Source organism: Corvus brachyrhynchos, unplaced genomic scaffold (genome assembly GCF_000691975.1).
Source record: "Corvus brachyrhynchos isolate BGI_N302 unplaced genomic scaffold, ASM69197v1 scaffold32, whole genome shotgun sequence".
Classification (NCBI taxonomy): Eukaryota; Metazoa; Chordata; class Aves; order Passeriformes; family Corvidae; genus Corvus; species Corvus brachyrhynchos.
In genome coordinates this window covers 15,941,291-15,954,157 of record NW_008237919.1, presented here as the reverse complement: position 1 = coordinate 15,954,157, position 12,867 = coordinate 15,941,291, and the positions used below count along the sequence as shown (strand labels likewise).

Below are 12,867 nucleotides of genomic sequence, written 5' to 3'. Positions count from 1 at the left end.
TCTCCTGCTTGGATGCTCTCATTTTGATAGTATTTATATATTTTTGGGCACAAGAATATATGTTGATTGCACTAGCAAATTATTGGATATTTCAGTGTTTGGATTGCTGGTAATGCAATGTAGCAGGTGGCTTTTGGAGCATGCTTTAGGCTCTTTTTATTCTGTGTTTTTTTCTCCCCTTTATTGCCCAATCATACCCCAAATTAATTCTCTGTGATTTCTTTCTGTTCTCTTTTAGTTGTAAAGAAACTGATTGTGACATCCAAGTAGGGCTTGTAATATTGATCCCTTTTAAGATCCTTCTGTCCTTCTTTTAGAAAAATCGTTTTTCTGGAATGCCAACAGCATCATCCCTCCATATTGTGCATTAATTTAGTACCTTGTACTTCTTTTCTTGCCAAGAAAGGCCAGCCAAGGCTTTCTTGAAGGTTTCAGTGCCTGCTGCTGGACCAGCCTCTGTGTCCTTATCCCCAGATGAGCTCCAGCCTGAGGATCCGGAGCTGTTTTTCTGGTGCTGTTGCCAGCGGCACTTTTGTTCCCCGTTCATTGCTGTAGTAGAGCACTGGGCTGTTTGTTTATGTTGCATGTTTGTTGACTCAGCTCCCAAGATTTTGAAGTATGCACTGGGAAGCAAGGAGTTCTTCCCTGTGTTTTGGGATATGGGTAACGTATTAACGAAGCTGTGTTAGTAAAGAAATGTTCCTGTGTTCTGTTACAGGTTTTGGGATTTGAAGTTGATACGGTGAACTCTGTCCAGTTTTCAAACCACACAGGTAAAATTTTACAGATACTACTCCACAGTCACTGAACTCACTCAGCACTCACCCATGACAGTGGAGAGGACATTGGTTTCATCTTTTCACTCACATTTTCACGATACAGGATGGAAATGTAATGTTCATGTTTTGATTCAAGTCTCTCAGAAGCCTGGATATGGGAGTAGGGCATTGATACAATGGATGTAGTAATGTCCTCTTCTGCCTTTCAGAATGACTTTCTTTTGTTAGGCAGTAATCTAATTAACTCAGATAGTGAAATAACACAAATACAGCCATTTACACAGCCAGACTCCTAAGGGAGTCTTCAGATGTTTTCAGTGAGTTATGCCCTGTGAGAGTCATAGTCCCATTACCAACCCAAACATCAAAAGAATACTGAGGTAGACCCAATGTTTCCTCTCTATGTGTCCAGCCAGATGGCTCTCAAGTATCCCAAAATTTCATCTTGGTGGGAAGAAGGGTGTTAATACATTTGGGTGTATTTTTATTGAAGCTCTAAGCCTGAATGCAATGCAGTCACCTAAGGCATTCAGACTTCCTAATACTCACAGTGCTAGAGGACTTTATTTCTTAAAAGAAAGCTGAAATTTATATTTATTTTAGCAATACCTTTCATCCATAAAGGAGCTCCAAGTGACTTGCTATTTTTGGATCACTGGAGACACATCTGCTGTCTTGGTGGTGGCAGGTTGTTTGAGAGGAGAGTTACTCCAGATAGAGAAAATCTACAGGTGTCTTCAGAAAATAATCTGGGAGCAAATTCTGACTTTAACATCTTGGAAAAGAGCAAAAGTTGCTTCTGACAGAGAAAAAAGAAGGCAAAAGTTGAGGTATTTTTCTAGTATCTACAGGTACAGCTCTATTAGTAAACTACTAATTTTTGGAACAGAGATCAGTCTCTTACTCTGTTGAACTTCATGCAGCTTTCAAAAGGTTGTAAGATGCCTATCATAGAAGGAATTTAGTGCCACCTTGGGAAGAAGAAATTAATGTTTCAAAGGTAGCTTGAAAGCTACCTCTGCTTGTTGAGGAAAGGCACAAAAGGTAATAATTAAACAAGGGAACAAGGCCTTTCCTGGCTTAGGCAGAAATCTGCTTATTTTGCTTGTACCCTTTGGCACAGTACAAAGGTTCTCTTGTGTTTTTCAAAGATACTTCGATGTGACTTCTGTTTATTTAAAGAATGTACTTAGTTTTGGAGTTTGGGATTTTCTGTTGTTTGGTTTCAATAGCTGGGTAAAACTGTTGTAATCTTCCAGAAATTAAGCAATTTTCTCATGTCACATTACTCAGTGCTTGAAATGCATGAGTATGTGTTGTTTGTTGGCTTTCTGTTTCAAGAGTAAATCAGCTTTATAGGGTGTTGAAAGAGCTTAATAGAGGTTTTATTGACCATAAACTGAATGTGTCTGAAGGTGGGAAAATTACATTACTAGTAGGGTGACCAGGTTCTTAAAACAAAAAAGAAAGAAGATTTTAAATTTGTTTTTAATAGTATCACAGCCAAGGAAAGGTTACCAGTGTTTCATTCAAGGTTTGGCAGACAGTGGAAGGAACAACAAATTAGTGGTTCCTCCTCCCACAGGAAGACCAAAATGAGCATCCCAAACCCAAAAATAGCTCAAATATCACAAGTCTTTAAAATACTGGAACTATTCCTGATGTTTAGGAATCACATTTTGCAGGTTTTTTTCCTATAATTTTGGGGTTTTTTTACTAAATCTGTTAAAAAATCCCAAAGTTTGCCACACAACCTCATGGTTTAGGGAAGCAGAGCTTGTGTCTGGCACTGTCCTGCAATACACAGGCATTGTGTGCTGGGTGAATGGGTGAAGGGAACTTGATTTTCCTATAAAAACAAAATTTTACAAGAACCATTTCTGTCATCATCATTAAAGCTGGAGGACAGACTCCTCCTTCAAAATCTAGCTGTGAACTTTAGTTTCTGAAAGAATGCCAGGGGAGCACAGGTAGAAGAATGTGTGGGGTTTTGGACGTGGTATTCTTTCTTTCCTTCTTTCCTTTTTTCCCTGTTTTTGAGTTTGGAATTAGCAGCGAATGAAATGCAGAGAGAATTTATGACTAACAGACTGGTGAATCATTATTGCTCTTTTTTTGCCCTGTCTATAAATTAGTAAGATACCACAGGCCTCTTTCTGCTGACTCCTGCTCAGAAAATTCAGCTTTCTTTAGTCTCTGATAATCCTGAAATTCAGAAAATGGGCTTTGAATCAGTGCCCCTGGGAGAACAGTTTGTCATGTTGCTTCGTGAGGAACTTTAGTGATTAGAGTGACTCACACTTGAGTGGCATCATGCTTCACATACAAATAAAAGAAGCTGTCATGCAGCCTGCAAAGACTGTGCTCTTTATCCTATATGAATATACTGTTTGCAGAAGCTTCTCCTCATCTGATGTGCAAAAAGAAAAATCTAGATTTATTTTTAATTGTCTAATTGATTTTTTTGGGGGTGCATTTTTAATTCTTCAGTGATGTCCAGTTTTGTTTCTCATTGGTAGGTTTATTTTAAGCAATAATGTGCTTACTCTGCCATCCAAATCCTACCTTTGAAACAGCTCCAGAACAAATAACCTGGGTTTTTTTCTGTTACTTTTCTTTTTATTCTTGAGCACTTTTGGCTTCCACTTCGTGGGTGGGTAGTAGGTGGTTGGGTTGGCTGGTAGGTTTAATACATGAGAAATTACAATTATGTCTTGGTGTGATTCTGCACAGTCTGCCTGCCCATGTGCAGTCACTCACCCCTGCAGGTGCAGGGCAGAAAGAAAAGCTCTCCACTCTTGCCTGACACTGGGAGCATTTCACTTCCACACTGTGACCAGCTGTAAAAAATCCAGTGGGGAATTTGGTACTGAGTTTCTGGTTTTATTGAAGGCCTCCTGGTAGCTACAGATGAGTCATGTGTTGAGAGCAGGTTGTCTGCTGGAGTTTGCAATGTGAATTTTGTGACACAGCTGGGCCCAGATTGCCTGTACATCATGGGCCTTAAACACTAGAACTTTCTTCCTTTTTCCTGTGTGAAATTCTTGGTTACTGAAGCCACTTGGAATAGTTTTGCAGGGAGCACCACAGGAGGAACTCAAACCTCAGAACAGAATGTTCTGGGTTGGAAAACAAAGGAATCTTACATGCTATACCTAAATGGTAGCTTGTTTTGTTTTGCTGTTTGCTTGTTGTTTTTGATCAGCTGGGGTTTTTTTTCCCCTTCTGATGTGACTGCTACTTCCATTTTCTTCCTTCCTTGTTTTTAAAAGTAATTAAATACATTCCAAAGGAGGGAAAAAAAAGCAGAGGAAGGCAAGAAAGAAAAGCATGTAAATTCATCTTGGGTGCAGTATTAGCTGCCTCTCTTGGTTTTTTTTTTAATTTTTTTTTTAATTTTCATACAGTTGAATGAAGACATTTCCTTGGAGACTGGTAAATATGTTCATCATTTTAGTGACGTGGGGCATCATGTCTTACTTACTTTTCATTGCCTTATCTGCTAAAAGCAAATAGGTAACATCTAATTTCAATAAAAGACCATAACATAGATAAGCAGAAGGGGCATAAGGTTGTTTAAGCATTTATGTTCATCTGTGTGTTTAAAATTATTACAGATTTGGGGGACTAATGCAGTCAGTCTGAACCAAATGGTGTTTTGGAGAGCTGTGTCATGATTTGCAGTGTTCTCTCTGCTCTCTCAGACCAGCACTGAGGGGAATCATTTGGTGGTTTTGTACCCAAAACAAGGAAGACTCAGCTTTCTTCCTTTTTGTCTTTCCCCTTTCAAGATAGTCCTGCTTCCTGGGACCCCAAGGTATCCATCTTCCAGTTAGTGAAGCCCTTTTTGACATGAGTGACTGGCTTTTTCTTCTGTGCGTCTGCTTTTTGGTGTTATATTCCACCAGGAAAGTAGGATAAATGCAGGGTCACGGGATTTTCCCCTTGTTTGTCATGTTACATGAAATTACCCTGGGGAAAGAGCATAGGGGGGTTCCCATCTTGCTGCCAGTTTTGATTTGGTTTGATTCTTACATGAACATAATTCAGTTCCTACTGACATCACAGTTCTCTGCAGCTCCAGTGAAGGCATTCCCTTTTTTTTTCTTATGTCTCAATAGCCATGGCTTCCCTGAGAGCTTCCCTAAGGCTTTTTGACTCTGGCTGTCATGTAGTTAGGCTTTAGGTTATATTACACATTACCAGGTGATAAAAAAGGTCCTCAGTGTGGAAGTCATTGTTACAGAGCTCAGACAGTGTCCCTACCCCATGTGGGTGACACCAATTCCTGAGCTAAGCTGGGCTGCTGCCTAATGTTGAGTTTTCGTATTTATCTCTCTCCCTCAGTGGAGGATCAGTGTAACATTGTTACAGTGCATTGACCATTTAAGACAGCTTGACATGGGAAGGTGAACTTTTGCTTAAATAGTGAATTTACAGGGTCTGTGTAGGAATGGCTCCTGAAAGTATCCAGGTTGTCTGTTGTTGTTTCTTGGCAATCTATCATAATTATTTTTATGGCCCTGTGTAAGATAAATGTCAGGATTTTTGCCTTGATTCTGAGTGAAAAGTGCACCCAGTCTCCTTGATGGCCACCGTGGAAGGAATCTGTTGTGTCCTTGTCCCTGTTCTGGCTTTGCAGTGCTGCAGAGACTGGGGAAGAGGAGAGGGCAGATTATTTCTCTGTGATGCTCCAGATGTGACAGAATAAACATCTGCATTTGTGTTAAACCAAATAATGGATTCAGGTGCAGTCAGAGGTTCTGCATACCCTTGGGGCTGGGCCTGTGCTGATGGGGGCTGCAATGAAACTACAGAAATCCCTCACTTCGACCCTTTCTTCACAGGGACTTTGTGAAAAGCATTTTCCTGGGAGGGAGTCATGGTGGCTGATGTGAGTCAGGCCCCCAGCCAGCTGGCAGCGAGTCGTGTTTTAGAGGCTTGGCCTTTGTGAGCTGAGGAGAGCAAAATGATCCATCTGCTCACCATGCTGTGGGTGTATTTGCATTCGTAAGAAGGAAAACTGAAAAATGTGCTTATCCCAGGCTCTAGGCACCTTTTGGCAGCCACTCTAATAAGTCAGTTTAGAGTGATAATCAAAGCCAACAGTTTTCATCACTGAATTTTCTAACTGCAAGAGCAGAAGTTAAACAAAATACCATTGTCTTTACACAGGGGAGGTATAGAAGAAGATACCTCATTAAGCTTTCCCTTTTCCTGATTCCAGTTAATAAAAAGATAAGCTCTTTAACAAACAGTGAATTTATGGAGATTGGAAGAGTTAAATTGTGAATGCCTAATCTAATATCCTGGAGGAAGCGCCATCCTTACATACAAGGGAGTGATTGGTGCCATCTAGATGGGGCAGGCTTTGATGACAAGGTGCAAGGTGCATTTACATTTTTCAACAAATGTTTAGATTCTGTTAAGGGAGATACATTTTTTTCCTTGGAATTGGCTGCCATGGACCTTGGTCCACTGTTGGCTGAAATCAGTTGAGTTTATCCCAAGTAACTTCCCCTTCCATCTGCTTCTCCCAGCTGAGTATATTTGCTTGCAATTCTTAGAGATCATTCAAGGATGAGAGTATATGGATATTGTTTATCTGTCTGTAGTGTCTTTCTGCTACTCATTTCCTCCTCCAGGATCCTCAGCACTAAAGCTGTGCTGTTTTTGGAAGAAAGTCTGTCAGATGACACTGTATGTTTAAAGAGCATCCATGGCAGTGTTCTGCTGTGGTCAGTCTGTGTGTGACATGCAGGTCCCAGCGAGTGCTGTATCTGATGGGTGCAGGCCTGTGTCCAAACAGATCTATAAGCCTGTTAGGATTGTCATCTAACTGCCAGTATTTCCTTTTTTTAATATCTAGTACAAAATAACAAAAGTAGATTATACTGACACCCTCCTCCACTAAAGTCGAAAACATACGTTTTTCCTCCTCCACACAGGAAAGGGATAGTTGCAAAAGCTCCATGGGAAATCTTGCAGGAGCCTGTGTGTGCTCAGCTTGATTTGCTGGTAAATGGACACTCTCAGACTGCAGTGTAGTCACTCCAGTTCCTTTGGGAGGCAGAGGTGCTAAGGAGAAGTTGGGCACATTAACTGTTCTGCTGACAGCAGCTTTCATTCAGCAGCAGCATTTCGCAGGAGAGGACGTGGCGATGCTTCCTGGTGCTGATGTTTGATGTGGTCCCTCCACGTGTATCATGTGTGTGATCTGAAATAGAAAATTCATCTCTTGAAAAATGACCTGGTGTTTGCTTTGCAGGCTATGCCCACTGGAAGGGTCAGGTGTTGAATTCAGATGAGCTTCATGAACTTTACGAAGGACTTAAGCTGAACAAGGTCAACCGGTACGATTATGTGCTCACAGGTGAGAAGAGCTTGTTCCCTGGAGTTCCCAGGAGATGTAAACACAAGTAAAGGGATGTAAAACATATCTCTCACTGCTGCAAACCAACCAGTTAAAATTTCACCTGTGTATTGTAGTCTGAACTGGCTCGTGCTGTTAAATTTGTAACAGCCAGAGTTCTCCAGCCTGGAGGTTGTAACTGGGTAGGTAAATTGATTCCCTTGTATAATTTACAGGTTTGTACAGGCCAGTCATGTACAGGCACACTTAATATTTTGGGAGTGCCTCTACTGGAACAATGGATGAGGAATATCAGAATATTATTTTTAAATTTATTAGGAAGACATGAGTTTAACCCTTTCTCCTAAGTCTGCAGTACTAGCACCCTGTGGTACTGCAGCATGATTTTATGAAAAGTTGTCTGTCCTTGATTTTTTTACTTGATCTTTAAGGCTTAGTGCTTTGTACACTGGGCAAAGTATGAATAGAGTTGGGTTTTGGTTTTGACTCTGTCATATATCTTGATTTTTTGCTCTTTTTACTGTGTAGGTCATCTGAGTGAATACAGTCCTGCAGTGTTTTCCTTTGCTTGCACAGGGTGCAAAGTGTGCATAAATACAAGCAAGGAGAACTTCTTGTAGAATACTTTATAGAAACGAGAGATTCTGCAAGAAGTTTTTATTAAAAATTGCTTCTCACCCAATTCCTGCTTCTCAAAAGTAGGTTACTGATCAGATTTCACCTCTGGTGTGCCTCTGGTTTGGATAACAGTATCAATTTCTTACAGCAGTGAACAGGGACTTTTTAAAGGTAGGCAGAAATACATCACCAGATTTGATTGATTTCATGGCTCCCACATGTAGGAAAGTTCTTTCTACACAGGAAAAATTGGAAATTTCAAGTGCTTGGATTATAACCCCAAAGCAGTCATTCTGGCTTGGAGGGTGTGGCATGCCCAAAGAGTTATTGTCAGCGTTTTTTCAAGGAATATCTCCAAAATAAAGAAGACTGAACAGCAAATAGATTTAACTAACATTAAGAAATTAATTTTGGCATAAGTGGGTTCTTTGTTATTGAGAAATAGACAAACACCTTTTCTTTCCTGGAAGGAACTCACAAAGAGGACATATCCAGGAAAAGCACACTGTATTGTAGGAATTTTCGGGAGATGTTAGTGTGCAAAAATTATAACTAATATTTGAGTATTCTTTTAGCTGAAATGTTACTTTTTTATTTCCCTTCCAACTCTTGGAAAAGACCTCTACACCTTTCCTATCACTGGCAAAATGGATATAAGAGATCAAAAATGGTAGAAGGAAAATAGAAATCTTCAGCAAAAAGGAATTTTGGAGAAAAAGGGAATATTTATTAATATATCTTTTAAAATAGGGTATTTGTGTGTTGTTCACGTTTCTTTTAAAATCTTATTTGCTGTAGCCATTTTCAGTATGGACAAAAAAAGGCATGGGTAGAAAGAGCAGTGATTTCTGAACATCTAATAACACTTTCTGTATTTTAGTCTTCAGCTGCACTGTGGCTGAACTTAAAATTCAGTATCTTTCATTCAGGACCAAAAGTCAGATATTTCTCTTCAAATAGCCCTTCACTATAGTGCACAACTACTTTGTACCTCAAACAACCTGGATATGAGTATTTAAACACTGAAAAACAATTTATCAAAAGGTGGGATTTGACTGTTAATTGTCTGATGACTGTAGATATCTCAGCTGAGATTAAAATTACTGTCTTTAGGCCAATTATACAAAGTAACACTCCATGAACTTTTTGTGACTGTTATTTGTAGATCTTGATGTATTTGTTTCATTTACAGTAAGACAGTCAAGGTAAGAGATAAATTCCAGTTCAGTGTAACTGTTTTAAACACCTCTGTCAATGCTGTTGATCAAACTCAGCCTTATTTTCCAGCCAGTCTGCCATCACAGGTCATTTAAAAAACAAAATCTTTGCTTGACTCTTTTGACTGATTATCAGCGTTTCATGGATAAAAACCAGCATTTTGGCAAAAAATCTTTTCCATTTCTCTGCAGCACCTAAGAACTAATCAATTTTGCAAGTTAAAAAAAAAAACAACTCCAAAATCTACTTTTTAGGTGTACTTTAAAATATTTTATTAGAATGGACATTTCCAAGGACATTGAAAGATGCTACCTTGCTAAAAATAATAGTATTAAATCACAGAATTACAAAATATCCTGAGTTGGAAGGGACCCACAAGGATCATCAAGTCCAGCTCCCAACCCTGCACAGCACCATCCCCAAGAAATGAACTACAATAAATTAAAATCAAATTGATAATTAATGAATGTTGTAACTAAAGTTATACATAAATATATAAATTAAGAAGCATCTATAAAATCTAAAAATTAATGGTTAAATAAGAATATTGTGATGCTAGCATTGTGATTGGGGCCTCAAAATACAGTAAAATATTTCCAGCTTATTTCACTGCTCAGCCTAAAAGATAGGAACTGTTTTGGTATTTTGGATATTGCTCTAAAATAGTCAAGGTTAAATCTCTGTTGCATTAATGTGTTGGACTCTTATCAGCATGAACATTAATAATAATAAAAAGTTGCTTCAAGCCAGAGTGTGAAGAAAGTATATGGAATTTAAAATGTTTACTGCATGAAAAATAGTATTGATCAAAATACTGTTTTTATCAAAAGGAATGTTTTTTCCTTCTAGCCTGACCTTTGTTTATTTATGTTCAGGCATTTTGAAGTTATATGAGTCTTTCATATACAACATTCTTAGTAAATGGATTTTTAAGGTTATACTTGTAGTTGTGCAAGCACCGTCTGAATTTGTCTTCCAACCTATTATTCCTGAGTCAACTACTGAAATGCCTTTGTTCTAAAAATACTTTTATCCAAAGGATGAGAAGTATGCAGCATTCCTATCCAAAACTAAAAGCAGAAAAAATGTTCATGAGAATAGACTTCAAAGGTGTCTTTTTTATTTTCCCAAAGGGTATACAAGAGACACATCGTTTCTGGCAATGGTGGTGGATATTGTCCAGGAGCTGAAACAACAGAATTCTGACCTCGTGTATGGTAAGGATGTGCATTATAATCCTTTCTGCTTCCTCACTGGGTATGCTCATCTTTTTCACATCTTAGGATGAATACACTGGTCTGATGTTATGCAGCATTTCTGGTCTGGCTGGAGCCAGCTGGGCTTCCAGTGATGTTTATTTCAGCTTTAGGTGTTGAGGGAGTTGGGTTTTTATCTTTCTGATTTGCTGCTTTTCAGTGTGTTTGTTGCATTATGCCATCCAGAGGAGAGTGTGCCTTGAGGACTGGTTGTCTGTATCCAGGAGAAGATAAAAATCCCAGCCAGCTGCTGCTGCTGAAAGCTGAGAGGCTGTGTGTGCTGATAGCTGAAGCCTCTCCCTGATTTCCAAGTCAGCCAAAGCAGGACAGACTCTCCCATGTTGCCCTGCCATAGTTCCATGTAACATCCCAGAAATGTCCAACTGTGCCTCATAAATTCTGTGATTTACCTTAAACTCCAGGGCTTTTTAAGCTCTGGTGTTTTCTAATATTCCCTAAGACTACCCAGGGAGCAAAAGGCTCCAGCAGCTGTTGTCACTAACATCATATCAGACTTCAACCTGTGAGAAAAGATTTGTTCTCTTCCCTTCCTTCCTCTCCCAAGTGTTTCAGGAATTTTGAACATAACCAGCATTGGCTTGAATGAGCAAAAGCATTCAGAGTGACAGGGCAAAGTCAGTGAGGATTTAGTGGGATTAAAAGGTAAGAATGATGGTTTGAGCTGTCATCTTTAAGCTCAGTGAACAGTGTGGTCAGGAAGCATCTAGAATGATTGGCAGGATTTGCAGGCTGCTGTACTGAGCAGTGATACCTGCCTTAAAATTAACAAAGCATAGGTCTCATTTAGGAAAATACAGCAGAGAAATCTTGTCTGGGTTCTGTTGCTTTTTAGCCTTTATTAACACTGTTCTGTTGTCAGGTTCTCCAGAGCATTGTGTGAAAGCTAAAGACTCAGTTGAAAGAGACATCTCACTGTGTAGAACAGGAAGAAAGTGGTCAGGTGGTGAGATCACAGCGAGGCTTCTAAGATCCTGTATATTTAATAAATAGATTAGAACGTAAAGAAAATATTTTGAAAATGTAAAACAAATTGCCCTCTTTTTACTCATAGAAACTTCCTGAAATACTGATTGGACATTGATTTGTTATCTTTGGATATGTATTTCTTTTTGATCTTGCTTAAAGATCTTTTAATACAATGAACAATGTTCCTTTTTGAAGTGCAATGGTAGGCTGTTTCCATCCTCACTGAGGACACTTGGAATGTGTTGTTAATACTGCTGGTGATCCAGAACCTGTGCCAAACATGTGTTAATATCATTACACCAAGTATGACTCTATGTACTTTGGCATGAATTTTCTTATTGTTTCATTATAATAGTTCCTTTTTTTAATATACACACAGCATTTTGGTGTATACATTTGGCACGTATTTTTTTACACTGAAGTAAAAATAGAACACTTTTCAGAGCTGTTAGCTTCTCCCATGTTTCTCCCTGACATACTACCATTCCAGACAACTTTTTAAGACACATGACCTACTCTTTCAGAATTGGCAGCCACCAAAGTTCAGTGTGCTACAAGAGCTGTGGGAGTGTGTAAGCTTTGAGGTGCTCAGTACTGTTCCATAGCCTAAATGTACCTGTTTTCTAAAATTTTCCCCTCCCTTCAGGGTCTTTATAACTGTACCCTATTTCTAAACCTAAATTTTTTCTTTTACAGTGTGTGATCCAGTGATGGGTGACAAGTGGAATGGAGAAGGCTCTATGGTTAGTACTCCTCTGTTTCGATTCTCTGTGTAGTGAATGTTTGTTACATAAAGATGTATAAAGATTTATTAGTTGTTAAACCACAAAACTAAGGTACTTTACCTAAGTGTGGCTTTAGATCCCACATCAAGTAAATTTGTACTTAATTTTCTTGTATTTGAATGAGCTTGGTATCAGGAAAGAATGACAACTGCACAGCCTTGGGATTATTTCTCTCCTGAGACAACAGAGGGAATACAGACCCTGTCCACAGGAAAATATCCCCCTGCTCCCCATCCTTGTCTCACTGGAGTCCTCTCTGTCAAGAGCTGTGTTTTGGCTGGTAGCCTGGCTGCCATTGTCAGTCATCCTGGGAATTGACACAGCCCTGGAACCTAAATGAGGCTTATTTCATGTGGGATCTGACAGCTGTTGGGCACTGGGCTGTGGTCAGTGACAGACAGGTTCTGTGTACCAATATCAGGCTGCACTCTGACAAAAAACCATTTTTGATGAAAAATTTTTGAACAAAATAGTTTGGTTTGGAGGTAAGGACATGAGTCAGTTGGGACGCTGTGTTTCTTCATGCTGCTGTGTCAGCTTGGTGAGAGAGAACTTGAAAGTTCTTCACCCAGGCATCACTTCCTTTTAATGCTGCCAGTTTAGGTCCATCTGCTTAGAAATGGTGCTTCCCATCACCTCCAGGGAAGAAAGGGCTGTTGGTTACAGTGTCCCCAGCTGGAGGATGCTCTGGCACTGCAGTTGCAGAGCTTGGAGCTGTCAGGTCACTCGGTGGCAGCAGGGGTGGTGGATGAGGGAAGGAGAGTTGCAGTCCCACATCTCAGATGCTGCTGACAACTTTTGACACTGTTTTTTCTCCCCAGTATGTGCCCAAGGATCTCCTGCCAGGCTCC

The 12,867-nt window shown here is 39.6% G+C and overlaps 1 protein-coding gene across 1 annotated transcript in view; it reads left to right on the top strand.

Annotated features, from left to right (window-relative positions):
- Positions 1-667: 667 nt before the first annotated feature.
- The window catches only part of PDXK (pyridoxal (pyridoxine, vitamin B6) kinase), a gene marked incomplete at its 5' end in the record, with an annotated part of 29,659 nt that continues 17,459 nt past the window's right edge, over positions 668-12,867 (top strand). The window contains 4 exons of the mRNA XM_017733099.1: positions 668-773; positions 7,048-7,152; positions 10,122-10,205; positions 11,928-11,974. Coding sequence (XP_017588588.1) covers positions 668-773; positions 7,048-7,152; positions 10,122-10,205; positions 11,928-11,974 — 342 coding nt within the window. The remainder of the gene's footprint in view (positions 774-7,047; positions 7,153-10,121; positions 10,206-11,927; positions 11,975-12,867) is intronic.